At 35.5% G+C, this 23,369-nt stretch overlaps 1 protein-coding gene across 3 annotated transcripts in view; it reads left to right on the top strand.

Moving 5' to 3' along the window:
- Positions 1–690: 690 nt before the first annotated feature.
- Positions 691–23,369, top strand: part of LOC101882342 (uncharacterized) — a 34,956-nt gene continuing 12,277 nt past the window's right edge. For 2 of the 3 annotated variants that reach the window (XR_012406484.1, XM_073951628.1), the window contains exons 1-9: positions 10,682–10,834; positions 11,407–11,670; positions 13,743–13,894; positions 15,687–15,840; positions 15,922–16,111; positions 16,700–16,794; positions 19,053–19,206; positions 19,452–19,570; positions 22,886–23,050. Coding sequence is in view for 2 of the 3 variants with exons in the window: in XM_073951628.1 (XP_073807729.1) it covers positions 11,457–11,670; positions 13,743–13,894; positions 15,687–15,840; positions 15,922–16,111; positions 16,700–16,794; positions 19,053–19,206; positions 19,452–19,570; positions 22,886–23,050 (1,243 nt within the window). In the remaining variant the exon portion in view is untranslated. Of the gene's footprint in view, positions 800–7,129; positions 7,312–10,681; positions 10,835–11,406; positions 11,671–13,742; positions 13,895–15,686; positions 15,841–15,921; positions 16,112–16,699; positions 16,795–19,052; positions 19,207–19,451; positions 19,571–22,885; positions 23,051–23,369 lie in introns of those variants that run through there. The other variant, XM_017356386.4, reaches the window with a different exon arrangement.

Here is a 23,369-nt window from a genome sequence, read left to right as displayed (position 1 = left end):
CTTTGAAATTCCGAGAGTGGGATGGGGGGTTATTAAATAAGATCTTGATAAGATTGAATAATATCTAAATCAGATCTTGGGTTGTAACGTATGTGCCAGATTGAGATAAAAGGTAGGTATTTCCTCAATGGAGTGAGGTGATGAGCTTCATCCAAGATCTGGCATCTTGACTCTTGACAAACATGGACAAAAGGGATTTATGAAACTAGATTGGGTCATACAAATGAGGTGGTTTTCCCAGGATAACATTAACAAAACAGGAGATGGGTGTGAAATACGGGAGACTCCCTGGAAAAATGAGAGTTTTGGAAAGGTATGGATCACACTACAATGTGAGCATGCAAAATTCCCAGTTATCTATAACTGTACACCTTTAAATATTAAATCAAGCTCGCAGTAGCCAAGGAGTATGATAAAAATACAAAGATATTTCTGAATAATGTTATCAAACTCACATACAGGTGTGAAATGATTTATGCCAGCGTACAACAAACGCTATTAGACATCTTTTATGAATAAACATTAAGGGGAATAGAAAGACAATTGCATGTTTTTTTCTCGAACTGCATGTTTTAGTTTGTTATTTGTGGCCTCATTGATTTCAAGAGGTGTGTTATTGTTGGTGTGTGTGGTGTGTGTATGTGTGCGTGGTTGGTTAGGGGTGGCGTTCAACTCATCTGTGTGTCTGATGCTCCATCATTATATCCAGCCTGTTGCATTAATAAAGCTGAAGACACACATCGGCAAGCGCTTCTGACAGAGATGCTGCACCGAGGCATACCACGTCTGCTGTGCTTGGGTAAGTGCAGCGTTTTTGCAATTGTTAAAAGCTAAAATTATTGTATTGGCTTATATAATCGCATAATTAAAGTTTGTGTATAACAGTATGTGATAGAGTCAAATTTCCAGAACATATTATGTCCTTATTTTGTACTGTGCTTATTGAGGCATGTGGACATATTGATAATACAGTGTTTTATAACACATTTAAGTGCACTATTTTATTACCTTTTTTCAGTTTTTTCACATCTACTGTTAAGAGAGAGTGTAAAGAGGATATAAAAAGATTTTACATATAAATCAAATGGTTAAAATATTGAAAATAGTAGAGTAATTAGAGTAGAGTAGTTAAAAATAAAGTAGTTTACTGCTATTGTGCTTCAAATGATCATGTTTTATTCATTCATTCATTTTCTTGTCGGATTTAATCCGGGGTCGCCACAGCAGAATGAACTGCCAATTTATCCAGCACATTTTTACGCAGCGCAACGTCCAGCCGCAACTCATCTCTGGGAAACATCCACACACACACTCATACACTACGGACAATTTAGCTTACCCAATTCACCTGTACCGCATGTCTTTGGACTGTGGGGGAAACCGGAGCACCTAGAGGAAAACCAGGCGAACACAGAGAGAACATGCAAACTCCTCACAGAAACGCCAACTGAGCCGAGGATCGAACCAGCGACCCAGCAACCTTCTTGCTGTGAGGCGACAGCACTACCACTGTGTCGCCCCATGTTTTATTCAGTGTTTATTCTTTTTCCTTATGCTTAGTCTCTGATTTATCGGTGTTCGCCACAGGGGAATGAACCGCCAACTATTCCAGCATATGTTTAACGCAGGGGATGCCCTTTCAGCTGCAACCCAGAACTAGAAAACGTTTTATCCAGGGTGTTACTTGCAATTTCTTAGCAATTGTTTGTGAAATTTGATTTCTTCCGCAATGTTTTTTAGCTGAAGTAATGGGGTTTCATGATTAGTGTGTAAAGAGATGATAAAATCATAAGTGTCCTTTTTAAAAATGCAATTTTACTTAATTTTAAATGCAATTTTACTTTATTTAAATGTATAAATAAGTACACTCTTAGAAATAAAAAGACAAAAGCTGTCGTTGTAAAAGTAATGTACCATGTCAAATTTTTAGGTACTAATATGTGCCTTTATGTTACCAATAAGTGACAGCTTCTTTGCTTTTATTTCTGAGAGTGTATTTCAGAATGATAGTTTATGTGTTTTTCCACCAGAATAAAAGGTTTAATGCTAGAAATCAAAACCAAAACGCATTCATTTAGTAATTTTACTGTTAAATATTTAAATTATAGGCATCACGGTGGCGCAGTGGGTAGCACGATCGCCTCACAGGAAAAAGGTCACTGGTTCGAGCCTCGGCTGGGTCAGTTGGCATGTCTGTGTGGAGTTTGCATGTTCTCCCTCTGTTGGTGTGGGTTTCCTCCGGGTGCTCTGGTTTGCCCCACAGTCCAAAGACATGCGTTACAGGTGAATTGGGTAGGCTAAATTGTCAGTAGTGTGTGTGTGAATAAGTGTGTAAAACATATGCTGGATAAGTTGCCGGTTCATTCCGCTGTGGCGACCCCAGATTAGTAGGGACTAAGCCGAAAAGAAAATGAATAAATGAAAGAATATTCAAATTATTATTATGAAATACTTTACAGTTTAATTGTTTTATGCTGTTATTTTATGATTTTTTTTTCATTTTTGTTATTTGTTAAAATTATAATTACTGCAATTACTGCCGTCCTTTTGTTCTAATTTTTTTTATTTTTTACCTAACTCCTTAGTCAATCTTCAACGCTTTGGTGCATTGACTTAAGCTTGGTCTCATTTTAAAGAAGGCAGATATCAGATTGTACTGTAGCTGAAGTAAAATAAGTAAAAAAAAAGTTCAATAAAACAAAACTCATGTTGCTTTGTGTCCTATCACTTATACAAAGTCCGCCATGTAAATAGCAAATGCTCCTTGGTGCGACGCAATTGACTCTTAAAGGCAACTTCAGATGAGACTCTGATTGGTTTAACACCCATAACTCATTAAGAGAATAAGCAGCACATCCCTGGTAGACCATGCGCCTGGGCCCAGAATGTATTTTTCCATCCTTAAAAAAAGCAAAAGTGTATTAAGACACGCCCTTAATGCTTTTGTGTCATGTGCTTTGTGGTTACATTATTAAAATGGAGCCCTTTATGTTAATGAAAATAACAAAACAATACATTTATTTTTTTTTTACACAAAATACGTTTTTTGCAAAGCGGGTTTAGCCTAAAATTGACAGAAAAACAAAGCTATACATCCAAATAAATATTAATATTCCAAACTTGAAGTTGATATCTCAAAAAATGAGCTTTCAGTATTATTTAGTTTGTCTGCAGTACCAAACATTACCACCGGATTACATCCAGTTTCTATTGATGACTATAGAAGGGCGCCCCCTATGTTGTGAGGAATATGAATCGTATTTTTCCATACTTCTGACAATATTTATGTAGACATAAAATTCTAAATTATTACGGAAAGTTTGGGGGTATTTGATTTTAATTTATCATCTTAAAACATCTAAAATATCCAAACTATTTTTACTTGTGAATTGCTGTAGCAAAGTAATGCATTATGACTCTGATGAACGTCCTTGTTGCAGGTTAATAAATAACTCTTATAATATCAAGAGTAATATAAACTCAGTAATATCTATCAAAAATTAGTCACCAGATATGGAAACTAGACATATTAAGCTTTCAAATGTTTGTCATGATTGATTTATGTTTAGACAACAATATTATGGTTCAAATATGAAACAGCAAACGCCTCCACAGGTTGATAGTAAATGTGTTTTAATCTATCACAGTTCCTGAGGGTAAAATTTGTATTCAGTAGTCCTAAACCTTTTCAATGATAATATATAGCTTGTCACAATTAGATTAGGATTTAATTGCAAAAGAATGATGTAAACTACTGCTGATATAGGTAAAAAAATAGTTCAAAAGTATTAAATATTAATGGCTGTAAAGGTAAATAAGGGCCTGTCAATGTTAGGTATAGCCCCTGGATGTAAATACATGTTCTCCCAAAGTTTTTTTATTTACCACCAGCCTTTCATGGCTAATGCTAGGCAAATTAGCATTCTCCTGCTTCGCTGGAGTGCTTAGATTGTATTTGTAAGGGGGTCAAATATTCAATATTTTAATGAATTGCTAAACTGCTTCTTCATTTAATGGGGTGTTGTTCGGCCAAAGAAAACACACCCCCGTCTCCTGGCATCAGATCCCATTAGCTCACCCACCTGCTGCCTGCAGCCCAGGCCAAATGAGTCAGCATAAGGCTCAAGGGGCTTCGCTTGTCCTCTCATATCCCTACTCCACAGGGGTGTCAAAAGTACTCCAAAATGACACTCAAGTACAGATATTGAGGGACAATTTGACTGACTTAAATTCAAGAATGGGCAAAAATATGCCTGAGTAAAAGTAAACAATTGCACTTAAGTTTTAGAGGGATAGTTCTAAACCTGAGCTTCTTTTTTGGGTTAAATATGAAAGATGATATTTTGAAGAATGTTGGAAAGTAGGTTTTTGTAAAAGTAATATGATCTGTTTTAGAGGATAAGTTTGGTGGTATTTGATTGGAATTTAGCCTCTAAAAAAAGCTAAACAGTTTTACATGTGAATTGCTGTAGCAAAGTAATGCATGATCAATGCATTACTTTGAAAAATGATCAATTTAATGATATATAACCTAATGATGATTGAAGCTTAAAAATGCATAATGATAAATCAAAATTTAAATGAACAAATAATGGACAAATAAATAGATATATTTTAATGTGCTTATTTGAATTGTGTTTTTAAATTTCATTTTATTGAACAATAAAACATTGCAACTAAAAATAACTTATAAATGTTAAAAATAGACAATTTTATAAATATTTCTTTAATTCAAAAATAAAAAAGTTAATTTAGAGATCAATTTAAATGCATTTAAATGCACAATTAAAATATCTTTTTAAAAATGCAATTGACAAATACGTTTCTCTCTCTATTTGAATCAAACAAAAGGAAAAAAAATAAAACTTAGAAAACAGACGTTTTTCATTTTTTCTTTTGCTCACAAGAAACACACGAAAAACAACGAGATTTTGGTTGGATTTTTGTTTTTTGGTTTAAAATCAATTTTTTTTCAATTTAGATTTTCGCGTAATCTGAATGCTGTGGTTTATGGTGTATGGCTTTTTAGGATAGGACAATATATGAAGATACAATAATTTTAAAATCTGAAGTTTGAGGATTAACATCTAAATAAAGTGCTTAGGATTTAAGACGAATTAGGATTTGACATAGTTATGCTAAGGGAGCACGGTGGCTCAGTGATTAGCACTGTCACCTCACAGCAAGAAGTTCCCTGGTTCGAGTCCCGGCTGGGCTAGTTTGCATTTCTGTGTGGAGTTTGCATGTTTTGCCCTTGTTGGCGTGGGTTCCCTCCGAGTGCTCCAGTTTCACCCTCAGTCCAAAGACATGCGCTTTAGGTAAATTGAATGAACTAAATTGGCCGTAGTGTATGAGTGTGTGTGAATGTGTATGGGTGTTTTCCAGTGCTGGGTTGTGGCTGGAAGGGCATCTGCTGCATAAAACATTTGCTGGATAAGTTGGCGATTCATTCCGCTGATGAATCCCCTGATAAATGAAGGGAATAAGCCGAAGGAATATAAAAGAATGACTGAATAAATGAATATTTATGCTAAAGGAAATTTACAAAATATCCGCAAAGATCATGATCGTTACTTCTAATAATTCTAATGATTTGGGGCATAAAAGACAAATCTATCGACCCTATTGAACTATATAATATATTTTTAGATATTGCCAAAAATACACACATATTGCAAACACTTTCCTGTATGGAATCTACAGATCTACAGTAAGTTACAGTACATCAATTACAGCAAAAATACTGTATTTACATTTACAGCACCATTAATCTTGCTGTGTATTTACAGTACAGTATATCTTTATTGTAAAGCATACAGTAATTTCAATAGTATAACTTTAAATTACAGTAGCATACCGCATTACTATCCTACTGTAAAACACAGCTCATATTACAGTTAAATACCGTGCAATTTACGGGAAAAAAAAACGTCGAGCATGCAACATTCATTAATTTACCTTCGGCTTAGTCTCTTATTTATCAGGGGTTGCCACAGCGGAATGAACTGTTCCATCATATATTTTACGCAGTGGCTGCCCTTCCAGTTGCAACCCAGTACTGGGAAACACCCATACACTCTCATTCACACTCATACTCTACGGCCAATTTAGTTTATTCAATTCACCTATAGCATGTCTTTGGACAGTGGGGGGAAACAGAAGCATCCGGAGGAAACCCACGGCAACACAGGGAGAACATGCAAACTCCACACAGAAATGCCAACCGACTCAGCCGAGACAACAGGATTGTTTGACACACATATTATATTTTTAGAAATTGCAAGAAACACAACCACAGTTAGCACTTTTATGTAGGATCTACAGTAACTTACTGTAAATCAATAACAGTAAAAATACTGTATTTACATTTACAGCAGCATTTATCTTGCTGTATACGTATTTACAGTATGGTATAGCTTTACTCTAAAACATAGTCATTTCCTCAGTGCAACTTTAAAATACAGTAACATACCGCATTACTGTCCTAAAGTAAGACACAGCTCATATTACAGTTAAATACTGCATGAATGATGCATGCGACTTAAGACTCACAAATGTTCACTTTGCATGTTCATTCAATTCAAATGACACTATAACAAGCTTCTAAAGTCACCACCAAGTCATCCTGCAGCATGTTTACATACACTACAGCATCATAGCATCAGTCATTTCTGAAATGCACCGGCCATATTAGGCAAGCGTTAGCGTAGAGTTCCCTACATGGCCACAGTGGCAATGAAAGCTTATGTGATCAGGCACAAACCTTTCCTTACAAGCTTTCTAACTGATCCTCTAAGTACAAAGCGTCCTTGCTCTTTTCATGTGACGGTCAGTAAATGGAGGGTTTGCTGCCGTTTTGGTGTGAAGTGGCCGGCCTATTGAAGAGAGTAAAGAGGTCTGCAGTACACAAAGGCTGGCTGTGATGATAATAGTGGTAATGAAACACAACCAAAATAGGAATATACAGCCAAGAAAGGAGAGGAGGTGCTCGAAGATTTACACTCGCTTTTGTTTTTGAGGCAAAGCACATGTTTGGAAATTTACGCTACATCATGACTTGAATGAAACTGTTTATCTTGGTAATTATTATTAGGGATGTTGAGTAACTTGGAACTGTTTGTTTTTGCAGTGCCTGAATGCATTTGGTCAGATGAGGAATGATGCTATGGACTACTATCTTCCCTTGAAAGGCATAAATGAAGAGGGCTAGCATGTTTCGTCCTGTATGGAGCTCACTTCAGACGCCTTCCTCACTCTGGCTCTTCCTTCTGGCCTCTTCGATCAGGATTAATCCTGCTGCGCTTGAATTGGGTGAGTGCAACCTGTATTGTATTTTGGGTGCATGTGTGATTTTTACTCTGCCGAACGGGCCCATAAAAATGCATGCAGGCCATGCAAATGTTTTATACGCTTGCATAATTTGACAAAGGGCTTGACAAAACGTCGTGCTGCTGCATGTGTAGCCTAGCAACGGTGGACTTCAAACTGCTCTGCTTCCTCAAAGTGATGCTCGTTTGAATTGAGCTTTAATGTGGTGAACGATGCACTGAATTTGTGTATTGCTGCAGATAACACACGAATGATGACGCAAAGTAAAATTGTTTATGATGCTGATCACATGATACTTTTACTTTATTTATAAGTGATCCAAAATATCTCTAAATGGCTAAAAATTTACATTTAGGGTAGAAACACGGGTTCTCGAACTTGGTCCTAGAGGTCTGGGGCCTCATGTACAAAGACTTGCATCGAATTCATACTAAAACATTGTGTACAGACTAAGCTGAACATTTGCATATGCAATAATAAAATCAGATGTATGAAACAATGAGTACACAGAATCCCACCCGTATTCTCTTTTTACATCCGAATTAACATGAAACTGAGAGCATGTGCACGAGCGCTAAACTCCTCCCTGCCTCCTCCCCCTAATGAATATGGTAATGACTCCACTTTGGCAAAACCAAACGAAAAAGCAATGGCAAAAGCAAGCAAAAACAGAAACTTCACAGAATGGGAATTGGACAACACAATCTCACGGCAATTCGTAACTTTTTCATTTAGTGGCTAATTCGTATGAATTTATACGATCTAATTCGTACAATTTAGTACGATTTGCTTATCCCCCAATGACGGTTGGGGTTAGGGGTGGGGTCAGGTGCCACGCCTCCTTTTTAAAATCATACCATTTCGTACGACTGAATTCGTACGAATTCGTACGAATTAGCCACTAAACTGGCAAAACGTAAAATACTTACGTTTTCTTGTGAGATCAGGCTGGAATTGGAGGTTTTCCTATCGGAGTTAGACTGGAGAAAAACTGTGTTACTTGCAAGTTTGTCCTCAGGAATTAATAACAAAAGAAAAAAAAAATAGGAGAGTTTAGCTGATGCGGTTAACACAGTGGGGTTTAAACATCGCATTGTGAATAAATTTAAAAAGAAATAGTCCGATGTAAAGATGCAGGTTACAAGAACAGCAGTGCACTGTCAAAGTGTGGACCGAACAGGCGGGGGGAACAGGGGATGCTGAACTAACACCCTTTGAGGAAAGAGTTGCCTCAATTGTGGGCGACATTTTACTGTCTGGAGTATTATCCGTGTCTTTGGGAGACACCGATGTATTAGAGCAGGGGTTTTCAAACTGTGGGCCAGAGTGAGGAAAGATGGGTCGCACAACGTCACTTAGCCGCATCTATATTTACATTGCGGTGAATCAAAACCAGTACGATAATGAGCGAACTACTCTTTAGAGATTCTGTTTTCCGTCGCAGACTTCTGATATGTCTTCAGATCAAGCCAAATATGAAATGGAGCCACAGAGAAAATATAATCAGTCCTACCTCGATCTTAGTTTTATTACTGGCAGAGGTCCAGAGGGTGAGGAAGTCCTGCACTGTCTTTTATGCTTAGAAAAGCTACCATGAAACCCTTAAAACTTAATAAACACAACAAAACATTTTGCATATGTCAACAAAGGTTGATCCTATTCTCTTCTAAAAAAAAAAGAAGAGTATTTTTGTCAACAAAAAATTATCATAGTTAAAGCCAGCATCTCACAAAAAGCACTTCGAGCCTCATTTTGTGCATCCAAAAAGCCACTCACCATATATTTTTGACTGCTTTAAATGGATACATTTTTTTACCCATTTTTCCATATTCAAATATGATCGTGGGTCTTGAATTACTTGCCTAGGTGGGTCCCGGAATGAAAAAGTTTGTGAACCCCTGTATTAGAGGAACTCTTTGTTAGGGTGGTATAGCAGCACACCTTCGCTCTTATCAAGGCAGCGCCACCGTCATTTCAGCTGCCCAATCGCCCGCTCTACAACTGACCGAGTGTGAGAATGGGCATCATTGTATCTGCACTCTTGGTCAGTTCGTTGGTTGTTGAGGGGGGTTAACAGCCACGTCTTTAATGTATAAACGCTGTCTCCTGATATGCAGTTAAATAATTACGCTTAATAAAAAAATATAATAATAAAAACTTGGAATAATATCTTTATACACATCACTCACCAAGAAGCCACGCATCGCGCACCCTGCCACCTTGGAGCCTCCTCACTCTTGTATACATTTGCAAATGCTTTTATATGCTCTAAATCACATAATTGGTAAAATTATATATATATATATATATATATATATATATATATATATATATATATATATATATATATATATATATATATATGTATATATTGTGTCAATGAACCTATTTTATCAAATTATAAATTAATATAAATGTTTTTCACGTGTTGGTGCGATACTTTGTAGTGTGCAATTTAACATAATAAGCAACAACATATAATGAAAAGTACAAACAATTTGATATGCAAATAAATAATAAACACTTAATTTGGAGCCAATAGTAATAACATTCGCAAGTTGTTTCCAGAAGAGAAAATAAATTAGCCCTGGAAAGATGAAGTGATTTAATTGATCTAAAAAACGAAGGGAGATTGTTCCAGTCAGAAGGTGCTTTGTATCGAAAGGACCTTTCTGTAGAAATTCTGGGAACAAAAAATAATCTGTTGCACATGACGAAGTGAATATGATGATGTAAATGGAACAAAAAACTGCTTTAAATAAGAAGGAAATTAAAGTAAACACATTTAAAAAGAAACAGATACCAATGATACTGTCTGCGGAACTTAGGTTGACGCAAACCAAGTGTTTTGTATAATATACAATGATGGATTCTATAAGGACATCTTAAAACAAATCGACACAAAGAATTGAAGACAGTATTTAAAGGTTTTAAATTAAAATCAGAGGTATTGTTATAGATAATATCAGCGTAATCAATTATTAGAAAAATTATATTTTCTGGTGCTGAGCACAGATGAATTGTGATCAATAGCATCCAAAAAAAAAGTTTTTTTGACATAAATTAATATATGTGTGTGTATTATATAAACTCACCGGCCACTTCATTAGGTACGCTTTACTAGTATCAGGTTGGACCCCGTTTTGCCTTCAGAACTGCCTTAATCCTTCGTGAAGTAGATTCAACAAGGTACTACAAATATTTTGGTCAGAAATTTTTCTTGTGGCTGATTTGTCGGCTGCACATTGATGAACCTGCAAAGTTTTGTTCCAACCCCAATCAGGCACACCTGGGCTAGCTAATCAGGCTCCTAGTAGGCTTTCTAGAAACATCCTTGCAGGTGTGTTGAGGCAAGTTGGAGGTAAAATCTGCAGGACACTGGCCCTCCAGGACCAAGTTTAGACACCCCTGATTTAGAAGCATAAAATGAGACAAAAAGCCGTTTACTCGCACGCGCCCGTCAGGATCGGCAGGCTAGCACAGAAGCTCCATTGAATATACTGGGGTAAAATAAATATTCAGTAATTTAATTTGCTTCCTGTACAATCTGAGACCTACTTTATATCAGACATCACTCAGCCAGTGGAGATTGCTGATTTTTAAAGAAAACAGACCTTAAACACGCAGATTTTGTAATGGCATTCAGTTCACAGGAAGCGCTTAACTCAGGTTACTGTCAAAATAAAAGTCCTTTCGCATTTTTCTGCATATACACAATTAAATTATTGATGGGGACATTTCATTAGTTGACGGATTTTGGTGAGGACCTGTCCCATCCATTTAATGTTAAATCTACGCTCCTGGGATACAGTCTGTGTCACTAGTTAAAATGGCTTATTTCTCTGGATATTAATATTCTTCAAAACAAATTGTAATTACATAAATCAGTAAAATCTCTGTAACACTGTTTTAGTGGTTTAGAGGAAATCTTACATATTGTGCCTTTAAGGAAATAAAACACACTTCCTGCTTGGTGTATTTACAACGTATTATTACATTTACTTTATATCTTATTACATGTTTTCTTCATCCTTTTATGTTCATTTTTTTCTATTCATGCTTTTCTCTTTTGCTCAGTGTTTGCGATCTTACCCGAAGATGGCGTTGGGATTTTAAACAGCTCTCTGATGCTGCACTGTGCGGCGTTTGACTCTGTCCTGAAGTTTCCTGTACCTGTGAAATGGGAGAAAAACACTAGGGGTCTGGACAGGAGGTCCCAGCAAATGGCCAATGGCTCACTTTTCTTTCCCCGTTTACAAGAGGAAGACTTTGGAAACTATTCGTGCAGTGCAAAGAGAGGGAACAAACAGATTCAGACCACTGTCATGGTCAGCAAAGCATGTATGTATATTGCATTAGTATATAATAATAGTATAGAAACTATTGATGTAATGTTAGGGTGGCACGGTGGCTCAGTGGTTAGAACTTTCGCCTCACAGCAAGAAGGTCGCTGGTTCAAGTACCGGCTGGGCCAGTTGGCGTGTCTGTGTGGAGTTTGCATGTTCTTGCTGTGTTGGTGTGCGTTTCCTTTGGGTGTTCAAGTTGGAAATGTGAGAGTGTATAGGTGTTTTCCAGTACTGGGTTGCAACTGGAAGGGCATCCGCTGTGTAAAACATATGGCAGGATAGTTGGTTGTTCATTCCGCTGTGGCTGAAGGAAAATTAACAAATGTTATAATGTTGCTGAACCAAAAATTTAAATTCTGTTATTAAAAATTTGGCCTCATGTCATTCTAATCCTCTGAGACCATTGTTTGTCCTCAGAGCACAATTTTATATATTTAAGATGGAATCCTAGAGCTCTCTCATCCTACGTAGACAGCAATGATTCCAAAATGTTCAAAAAAGGAACCAGAGACTTTGTCAAAGCATTCCATGTGGCATAAGTAGTTCAACTGTAATCAAATGAAGCTCCAAGAACACTTTTGTGTGCCAGAATACCCTGTAAAAATGTCTTTGTTTGCCCATGTCTTCCATGTCAGGTCAGAGTGCACCTACTAGCATGTAAAAATACCGAAATACATTTAGATCATTTACATTAATCATGGAATCTGAAGAAACTTTCAACCAGAACAACAAAAAATGTTTCTGAAGACAATCACATACTGCACTTTTAGGCTAGTATCATCAGTACTTTTAGCGACATACTGCCCATCACTGGTAAAATAACTCTTGCTTATTGCAAATATATCATATGCCAAATATTGCCTGTACTAAATCCGCACCCTGACCTGACGTGTCTTTTAGTGTCATCACATGGTTCATTTTTAAATATGCTTGACAAGAGTTTTTAGTATTGTTTCCCAGCATTGGGTTGTTGCTGGAAGAGCATTCGCTGTGTAAAAACAAATGCCAGAGTTGGTGGTTCATTCCAATATTGTGCATGATTTGCACCTCCAGGCAGACCCTTCTCGCTCATTCCGCTGTGTCAGCCACTGGTAAATCCAATAGTATCTGGATGAGTTGCAAGCTGAGACTGCATATCTCAGGGATGCAATGTCAGACACCATGCACTCAATGGAGCTAGTGATGTCACTGTGAGGGGTAGGGTTAGTGATGGGGTTAGGTGTGCGCATTAAAAGCATTGGATGCAGCTCACACTGCAACTGCACCAAGTTTGCATCCAGACCCCTCTCTGTAAATCAGGGACAAAGCCGAAGGATAGTAAGTGAGTAAGTGAAGTTTTGGTATACTGTAAACCAGGGGTCACCAACCTTTTGGAAACTAAGAGCTACTTCTTGGGTACCGATTAGTGTGAAGGGCTACCAGTTATTAAATAACACATTTTTCTTAATTTACTTTTAATGATATGTTGTGATTAATTATTAATAATATTCATCTTTGTGAAGACATTGATCATGTTAATGATTTCTCACAGTAGCTGTCAACAATGATTTAACAAGGTAGATAAATATCAATATGCAACACTTCATTTGTCTGAAATTGTTTTTAAAGTTTTTTTTAATATATAACAAAGTAATTTTCAAATTTACACCAATGCAAGTGTGATTAAAAAAGAATACCTATAAAAATATTAGAAGCAGCTTACTCATATGTGGTGCTATGGTGAACTATTTTCTAGAACAGGCCTGCGGGCAACTCATGTGAACCTGGCGGGCTACCTGGTGCCATGTTGGTGACCCCTGCTGTAACAGATTTAAATGTTTTAGTGAGTGCAAATTATGGTTAAACATATGATAGAAGTTTTTTCTTTGTTCAGAAGTTTTTTATTAAAAAGGACACATTCTAATGCACAGGGGGAAAGGAGTTGGATTACTGTTTTACTTTATTGGATGTTGTCATTTTTGACCCATATATTATGACTTTTTAAATGGTGCTGACAGCATATGTGCATTTTCTTTTAAAACCGAAAAACAACTTTTTCAAAGCCTGGCGTTTGTGTTTGTTTTGTAGGTCTGCAAGATGTGTTCTTTCACCCCCAGTCCATGCAAACTGAAGAGGGACGTGATGTTTTCCTTCAATGCGTCTCTGGTGATAGTTTTCCTCCTGCTCAGATTTCATGGTTGAAAAATGGCAGAGTCCTCACCAAAGGAAACCAGATTCAGGTATAGCCTTGCACTGTTAGTCCATAAAATAATGGCTATAATAATATTACAATGAATAACAATCTGGCAGCACGGTGGCTCAGTGGTTAGCACTGTCGCCTTAAAGCAAGAAGGTCACTGGTTCGAGTCTCAGCTGGGTCAGTTGGCATTTCTGTGTGGAGTTTACATGTTCTTCCCGTGTTGGTGTGGGTTCCCTCTGGGTGCTCCGGTTTCTCCCACAGACCAAAGACATGTGCTTTAGGTGAATTGAATAAGCTAAACTGGTCGTAGTGTATGTGTGTGTGTGTGTTTGTGAATGTGAGAGTGTATGGGTGTTTCCCAGTACTGGGTTGCTCCTGTAAGGCTATCCTCTATGTAAAACATATGCCGGACAAGTTGGCGGTTCATTCCGCTGTGGCGACCTCTGCTAAATAAGAGACTAAGCTGTAGAAAAATGAACGAACGAATGAATGAATGACAATCTAGCTGGATTACTATGCAACTAATACTAGGATGGATCTTGTCTAGTATGAATAATATTTGCATAAGTCTTCGACCACCATTATATTTTTCATTTTGGTATGATGATTTATATTTATTTATATTTTATGTATTTATATTTATTCCCAGAGATAGGTTGTGGCTGGAAGGGCATCTGCTGCGTAAAAACGTGCTGGATAAGTTGGCGGTTCATTCCGCTGTGGCAACCCTGGATTAATAAAGGGACTAAGCCGACAAGAAAATGAATGAATGAATATTTTTAATTATTTATGTGATATATAATATAGTTTTTATGATGTTTGTGGACAGAAAACAGCTGAAACATTCATGAAATGGCCTGCACAGAGTCCAAACCATAATATAGTATTATAGAGGCAGTATGGGATTGCCTGGGCAGAGAAAATAAACATAAATTAACATAAATTAAAAGATGAACTTGGGTCTGGTATGTGGACTCATACAAAATATTGTGTTTTGCTAGCAGAAATCAAGACAGTGCTTTGTTTTTCTCAATTTTGTGTACATATATATTTTCTATATGTTTATATCTTAATGCAGAGACCAGTTCTGAAACTTTGCTAAAACATCAAAACTGTTGGGGGATCAAAACGTTTTGCGCAGTATTATGTGTGTGTGTGTGTGTGTGTGCGTGTGTGTGTGCGTGTATATATATATATATACATTTATTTATATATATATATATATATATATATACATTTATATATATATATTTATATATATATTTATATATATAGATAGATAGATAGATAGATAGATAGACAGACAGACAGACAGACAGACAGACAGACAGACAGACAGACAGGCGGACAGACAGGGATGGATGGATGGATGGATGGACGGACGGACGGACAGACAGACAGACAGACAGACAGACAGACAGACAGACAGACAGACAGACAGACAGACAGATAGATAGATAGATAGATAGATAGATAGATAGATAGATAGATAGATAGATAGATAGATAGATAGATAGATAGATAGATAGATAGATAGATAGATAGATAGATAGACAGATATATATATATAGATAGATAGATAGATAGACAGACAGACAGACAGACAGACAGACAGACAGACAGACAGACAGACAGACAGACAGACAGACAGACAGATAGATAGATAGATAGATAGATAGATAGATAGATAGATAGATAGATAGATAGATAGATAGATAGATAGATAGATAGATAGATAGATAGATAGATTAATTTAATAGTTAAAAAAATAATATATATTAAAAAAACATGTTTATAAAAATGTCTTGCTAAATCCTAAATATCTCCACTAGGGGCAGTATGGAGGAGGGAGTCAAAGGAAGACTTCAGGCACTTTGCACTTGGCTAATGTCACCAAAGCAGACCAAGGAATCTATATCTGTTTGACCCGCAATCATCTGCTCAATATAAGCAAGGAAAGTCATGCAGCAGCTCTGACAGTACATGGTGAGGCAGATACATACAACTCTGACCTTCCTCCCTGACTGATAATATTTCAGTAATGGTGTTTTTTTTTCTGTCGCACAGGATCTAATGTTGATGTAAGCATTATCGAAGGCCCACAAAATGTAACTGTGCCTGTTGAAATGGAGGCTGCGCTGCACTGCATTGTAGAAGGATTTCCTATTCCCATCGTGCAGTGGTTTAAGGATGGAAACCCATTACATGATTCTTCTAGACTGGATCTGCAGAAGGACGGACAACTGCTGATTTTTCAGTGAGAGATTTCTATGGCAGATTATGTATATATTATATTAGTGTGATAAACTGTATATATTATATTAAATTATATTAAATTATGTTTTTATTTAATTAAAATTTAATTTAATTTAATTTAATTTAATTTAATTTAATTTAATTTAATTTAATTTAATTTAATTTAATTTAATTTAATTTAATTTAATTTTAAGCTCACACTACACGTATATTAGTGTGACAACAGCCAAATTACTTTTGCATATTATGTATATAAATAAGATTTTATTTTTCTCAATTGGGTTGCAACTTTTGTCCAGTGCCTGATTAACTAAACGTAACTATGCCTATTCACATAATGAGTTGCATTTAAAGCTGAATAATAGTACAGTTTCTTGCAAAATAACTAGTAAAATAGTTTGCACTGTCAACTTAGCAGACTAAATAAATTAGTTATTAGAAATTAGTTAATAAACTATTGTTAGCACTTTAGTTTAAGTACCGATTCTCACTATTAACTACTGGCTTTTGATCTGCCTATTAAGATATTGACTGTTTATTAGTACTTATAAATAAAGAAGACTAAAAAGTGTGAAAATATTCCTCCTAGGAGAGTTTTGCCGGAAGACGAGGGGCTGTATTTCTGTGAAGCTCACAATCAGAAGGCGAAGGTGAAATCTCAACCCGCCTACCTCCTTCCTGCAGGTACTTCCTTCTCGGACAGATCTGCTCTGACCATGGTACGGCAGCAAAGTTCTTTGATTATTACGGCAGATTGAGAGGATAGTTCCTAGTCTTATCAGCCTAGAAAATATTTTTTATTCAGTTTTATTTTCCATCATTCTTAGTACACAATGCCACTATACAAGAGTCAAGCTTTAAATAGGAAAATCATTAAAACTTTTTGTTTTTGAGCAAGATGCTAATGGTCTAATCCGATTCAACGATCTATGCTAAGCTAAGCTAAAAGTGGACCTGCCAGAACAGAAGATGGGATGGATGGATTATAAAATGATAAAACTCTACTCTTTAACTGTAGATGAGTTATAAAATTTACCTATTTCCAAAAAAAGGAGTGTTCCTTTAATAATAACCTTGTCTTATTCAGAATAAGAATACAGAATAGTCTAGCTTTAAATAAGAAAATTATCCAAACTTTTTTTTTGTTTGAGTTAGATGCTAATGCTCTTATCTGATACAATGATCTATGCTAAGCTAATATTGACCCTCCAGACACTGATATGGCATGGATATATAAAAAAGGGTAAAACTCAACGCTTTAAGTAGAAAAAAGTGTAGTGTTCCTTTATTAATATTCAATATATTATAATAATACATTTTATAGAACTTGGAGGTATGATGTGTGGATTAAAATGGTAAAGGTCACATGTTTAAATAGGAACATTATGGAAACTTTTTGGTCATTTTTAAGCGAGATGCTAATGGTCTAATCTGATTCAATGATGCTAAGCTAAGCTAAAAGTGCACCCCCAGACCCGGAGATGGGATGAATGAATTCAAAAACTCAATGGTTTAACTCTAGATAAGTTGTAAAATTAGCCTATTTCCAAAAAAAGTGAAGTGTTCCTTTAATAATATTGTCTTATTCAGAATAAGGTACATAAATACCAATACATTACCAATGTCTATGTAGTCATTCAGTGTCTTAAAGGAATGCTCAACTTTTTTTTTTTTTTTGGGGGGGGGTGGGGGGGTGTTATATTGTACAGACCACAGAGATCTGATGAATGGATTAAAATGGTAAAACTCAACTGTTCAAATAGCACACATATGGAAACCTTTTGGTCATTTTTAACTACAGAAGAGACGAGCTTTAAATAGGAAAATCATCAAAACTTTTTTTTACTATGTGCGAGATGCTAACGGTCTAATCTGATTTAATGATCTATGGTAAGCTAAGCTAAAAGTGTACCCGCTAGTCCCAGAAATGGGATGAATGGATAAAAAAATGGTAAAACTCTACTGTTTAACTCTAGATGAGTTGTAGAATTAGCCTATTTCCCAAATAAGTGGAGTGTTCCTTTAATAATATTGTCTAATTGAGAATAAGGCACATAAAACATTACTGATGTCCATGTATTTGTTAGCAGTGTCTTAAAGGAACACTACACTTTTTTTTGGTGGAAAATGTTTTGCATTTGACATTCCCTGGAGATCTGATGAATGGATTAAAAATGGTAAAACTCAACTGTTTATATAGGAAAATTATCTAAATATTTTGTTAATTTTTAAACAAGATGCTAATGGTCTAATCTGATTCAATGATCTATGCTAAGCTAAGCTAAAAGTGCACCCGTTAGTCCCAGAAAAGGGATGAATGGATTAAAAAAATGGTAAAACTCAACTGTTTATATAGGAAAACTATCAAAATAATTTGGTCATTTTTCAGTGAGATGCTAATGGTCTAATCTAATTCAATGATCTATGCTAAGCTAAGCTAATATTGCTCTCGCCAGACACGGAGATGGGATGAATGGATTACAAAATGGTAAAACTCAATGGTTTAACTCTAGATGAGTTGTACAATTGGCAAAAAAATTTCCAAAAAAACAAAACAAAACTATATTGTTCCTTTAAAAATATTGAACATAATATAATAATACATTTTACATACCCTGGAGGTCTGCTGAGTGTATTAAAAATGGTAAAACTCAATTGCGAGACGCTGATGGTCTAATGCGAATCAATGATCAATATGCTAAGCAAAGCTAAAATTGTTCCCGCAGGCCCTGGGATCAGATGAATGGATTAAAACTCATCAGTTTAACTCTTGGGGAGTTGTAACACCAGCCTATTTTCACAAAAGTGGAGTGCTCCTTTAAATCACCTGTATTTGTATCTTGCACCAGAGGTGGTTCACTAACCCATAAACCCTGACTCAAGCAAAATATTGACTGGACTGTTATTTCATTCATATGGTCAATATAACTCTATTATTTCAGAGCGTCCATCCGTGTCTATCTGGCCAGTCCAAGTGACGTCTCCTGTAGGAGCTGAAGTGCTCATTCACTGCCAGGTGTCAGGACTCCCTGCTCCTGTCCTCACATGGTCAAAGCAGGGCCAGTCTGTCCAAACTGGAGGAAAGATTCTCATGGGGTGAGCTTTGCATGAACAGTTTAACTATAATTGTGGTTATAAGAAATTAGTCTCAGGCTCAGACATCACACCAGGCAGTGCCCAGAGACCTGTGGCTAAACATCTGATGCATATGGTACACTTTTTTGGAAACACGTCAGCAGATCCTCAGTCGTCCTCTGATTGGTTTAAATATACAGGATTTCTGCATGGTTTTGTAGGGGTTATTGTTTACCGGCTGGTGCTTGAATTCTATTTGTTCCCAGGTTAAGAAACACAACCCTGCTCATATCATCAGTAAGAGTGTATGATGAAGGACGTTACACGTGCTCAGCCTCCAACACACTGGGTCATGATGAGAAAACCATGACTCTTCGAGTTGCTGGTAATCTCCCTTTACAACAGTACTCTTATTAAAAATAGCCATGCTTTTAGAGAAAGATTGTGCTTTAAGATAAAATAAGAGGATGAATAAAAACGTTATTATGGCAATCAGTTTATTTAGCTCTTAATTGGAGGTCTGGGGTCCATTTTACTTAAAAAAAAAAAACTATAACATAACAATTAAAATGTGTTGTATTTATTAAACAGATTTTTTTTTTGGAACAACTTTGACCTTTAGTTTAAAGCCAGGTTTCTTAGGGTGTTGATAATGCAGATATACTGTACTAAAATTTTTATATTTGATTCTAGACCTTAAAAGGACATGGAACTTTATTGAAATCCTAAACCATCAAAGGCAATTTATATTGAATGTGTAAAATCAACAGGTAACACTTTATTATAATTACACACTGTAAATCATTTATTAAGCATTAGCAAATAGTGAATTCATTATCTGTTAAGCATTAACTCTACATTAATAAGCGTTAGTAAGCAGTTTATAACTGCAGCTACAAATGGTGTATTCTTATGTTTAAATTGTTAATTGTGAAAAACAAACATTACATCAGTACAGATAGTTGCATTTCATTCTTTTTCTTTTTTTTACAAAAGAGACAAAAAATAATAATAACAAAAAAAAAAATATATATATATATATATAATAAAAAAGAGAAATATTAATAATAATAATAATAATAATGATAATAATAAAAGAGGAAAAGAAAAATAGAAACATGAGTATTAAGTGTACTGAAAATTACAACCAAATATCACAATCAAATGTTCAGATACATTGTCAATGTTGAAAGTAAATATTTATAATATTTACACGGTATAAAATGGTATTAGATAAAACAAAAACGTTTATTCAATACGAAATAAATTAAAAAGGGAGGGAACTCAGGAGAGTGCATCTATTAAATGGAAGGCATTAATACCTTAAGAGAGTTAAAGTAAGTTATAAAACATTGCCACTTTTTAAAGAAATTAGTTTTTCTCAGAGCATCTAACCTTTTCCAACTTAAGAAAATGCATGAAATCTACAAGCCATTAAGATGTAGTTGGAGGCTTATTTGATTTCCAGTGAAGTAGTATACGACGCCTGGCTATTAGTGAGGTAAAGGCCAAAACATCAAGTTGTTTATAATTGAATTTGGACCAAATCTTTGGAACCCCAAAAATAATTATTCCAATAATTATGTAATAGAGGGCACATAAAAAACATATGACTTAAATTCCAACTTGGTGCATGACATCTGTCACATCTGTCATCGATATTGGGAAAAATTTCAGATAGCCTGGTTTTTGAGAAATGGACTTACTAGATGCTAATGTTTAGTAAATGATTCATAGTAGTTAATATAGCGTTACCAATCATTATTTACAGCGGGGAAAATAAGTATTGAACACGACCTCATTTTTCTCAGAAAAGGAATATATATATATATATATATATATATATATATATATATATATATATATATATATATATATATATATATATATATATATATATATATATATATATATATATATTCAAAGAAAACAAATCTAATTAATTTACAAATGAAGTTATGTGTAATAAATAGTATTGAACAAATGAAGAAAGGGAGGTGTTGACAGGCAGTGAAAGCCCAGACAGCAGCTGAAATCTCTCAGTAGTTCTTCAGAAACCCTCCGGCCTTTGTCAGTGTAAATTTATTTTAGCTGCTTCAGGCCAACATCTACATTAGCAGGATGATAATGATGAAACCAGGGTGGACATTTAAGCAATGGTCCAAAACACAGCCAAGGAAACCTTCAGATGGTTTCAGAGAAAGTAATCAAGCTGTGGAATGGCCTAGCCAATCACCTGACTTCAATACAATAGAAAATACAAAATTAAGATCAGATTTGATCCACAGAACCATCAAGAATTTTACATTCTGTTGAAGTCTGTGAAAAAATTCACACCTGAGCACTGTAAGCAATTAATGTGACTCCCTTTTCCATATGAGACGTGTTTTTAAGCTGACAGCATTAAAAAAGGCTTTTATATAAAGTATTAAATACATTTCAGTGGTTCATTCCACCGTGGCGACCCCAGATTAATCAAGGGACTAAACCGAAAAGAAAATGAAGTAATGAGTTCAGTACTTTCTCCTTGTGTCATAACACATAACTAGTTAGGATAAGAATATTACACATAACTAATTTTAGGATAAACCCCTTGAGGTGCAACATCTCATATGCAAGGGGGTTGTTTATGAAAAATAAAAATAGGAGTGTTAATTTAATAATAATAGGATTATTTAATTAATAGGATTCATCTAATATTAAAAATAGCACCAGTCACAGCATACAACACAACAAGTAGTGTTGTGTGATCTATAATTTGAATCTTTTATTACTATATAGAAATATGAAATGTTGGTAAAAATGCAGTAATGCTTTAACATTTAGCATGTGACTAAGCTGCCACTAGGTGGCGGCAAATGCCTTTGAGCGATTCATTCTACCATTTTGTTCGAACAGTTGACTCACTTAAGAAGGAAGCAAACGATTCTCTTGGTCACTGAATCACTCATTTCATTCGAAAACACCAAATCATTCAGTAACAGTCTAGGGTAACAAGATGTGCAAATAGTTTGATCTGATTTTACTTTGAAACTATTTTTTCGTTAGCAAAATAGAGGAAACATAAACAATGAAAATGTGTCTAAAGTGTGTATTAGGCCTACTTAGTGTGCTTAGCGAACGGACAAGGCTTCTCAGATTGAAAATACTTTAGTATAGTAAAATCTATAGTGTACCAACGTAAAGTGTATCTTACTATACATATTATAGCATTGAATGAACACCAAATGAATGATACAAAATACTGTAGTATTAACTATGTGAAGTGATAAACAAATACTGTGGCATACTTTAAATGTTACCACAGTAAACCGTGCTGCATTGTTGTATAATTGTACACTAACTACAGTAACTAATTTACAGTAGGCCAATTGTGTAATTTGTTTATAGTTCGATTACGATAGTTAGCCTACATCTAACTGTCTCATACTTTGGAATTTACTACAGTAAACTGTGGTGTATTGTAGTACAATTGTAGAAAACAAGTGTATTGTGTAATTTGTTTTACTGTAGTTAACACAGTTTTTACTGTAGTTTCATTCAAGTTTTTTACTATGATGGTTCAAAAACATTATAGTACTTCCAATAAGTTACTATAGTAGTTTTGTGCTATATTAGCCTGTTTTGCAAGGGTGTTTTATCAGGTTTTAGTTGTCAAAAACAATGACAACAGATCTAATTCTACATTTCTTATTTCCAGTAAAACCAGTCATCGTCTCATTCACGCCATCGGTCGCTGTCTCAGAAGGATCTCCTGTTAGTCTGCCTTGTCGAGCTGTGGGAGAATCTCCTGTCAAATACACCTGGACTAAACTGTCTGATCCCAAATCTCCAGTCTCACTGCCACAGCACATACACATTGACGGTTTGTAATGCACTCAGGGTTCCCACAGGGTCAGGGGATTTCTGGAATATTATGGAATTTCCATACATTCAAAGTCAGGGAATTTACTATAATTGTTGCCCAATTTACACAATATAAGGGATTTTTGTTTTTCATTTTTACTTTCTTTTTACAAAAACACAGAAAGAATATATTTTAGTTACATTGCTTATACATGTTTTGCCTATTGTTAGGCTAGTTTTCACTGCCATTTAATTTACTTTTTAACCAGCAGTCAACTAAGCATCCCATACCTGTTAAAATGCTGTATGTGGCTGTTTTTTGTGCTCAACCAGACCCT

The sequence above is a fragment of the Danio rerio genome, chromosome 5, assembly GCF_049306965.1.
Source record: "Danio rerio strain Tuebingen ecotype United States chromosome 5, GRCz12tu, whole genome shotgun sequence".
Lineage (NCBI taxonomy): Eukaryota > Metazoa > Chordata > Actinopteri > Cypriniformes > Danionidae > Danio > Danio rerio.
The sequence above is the reverse complement of the archived record's forward strand: the minus strand, read 5'-3'. Positions and strand labels throughout refer to the sequence as shown.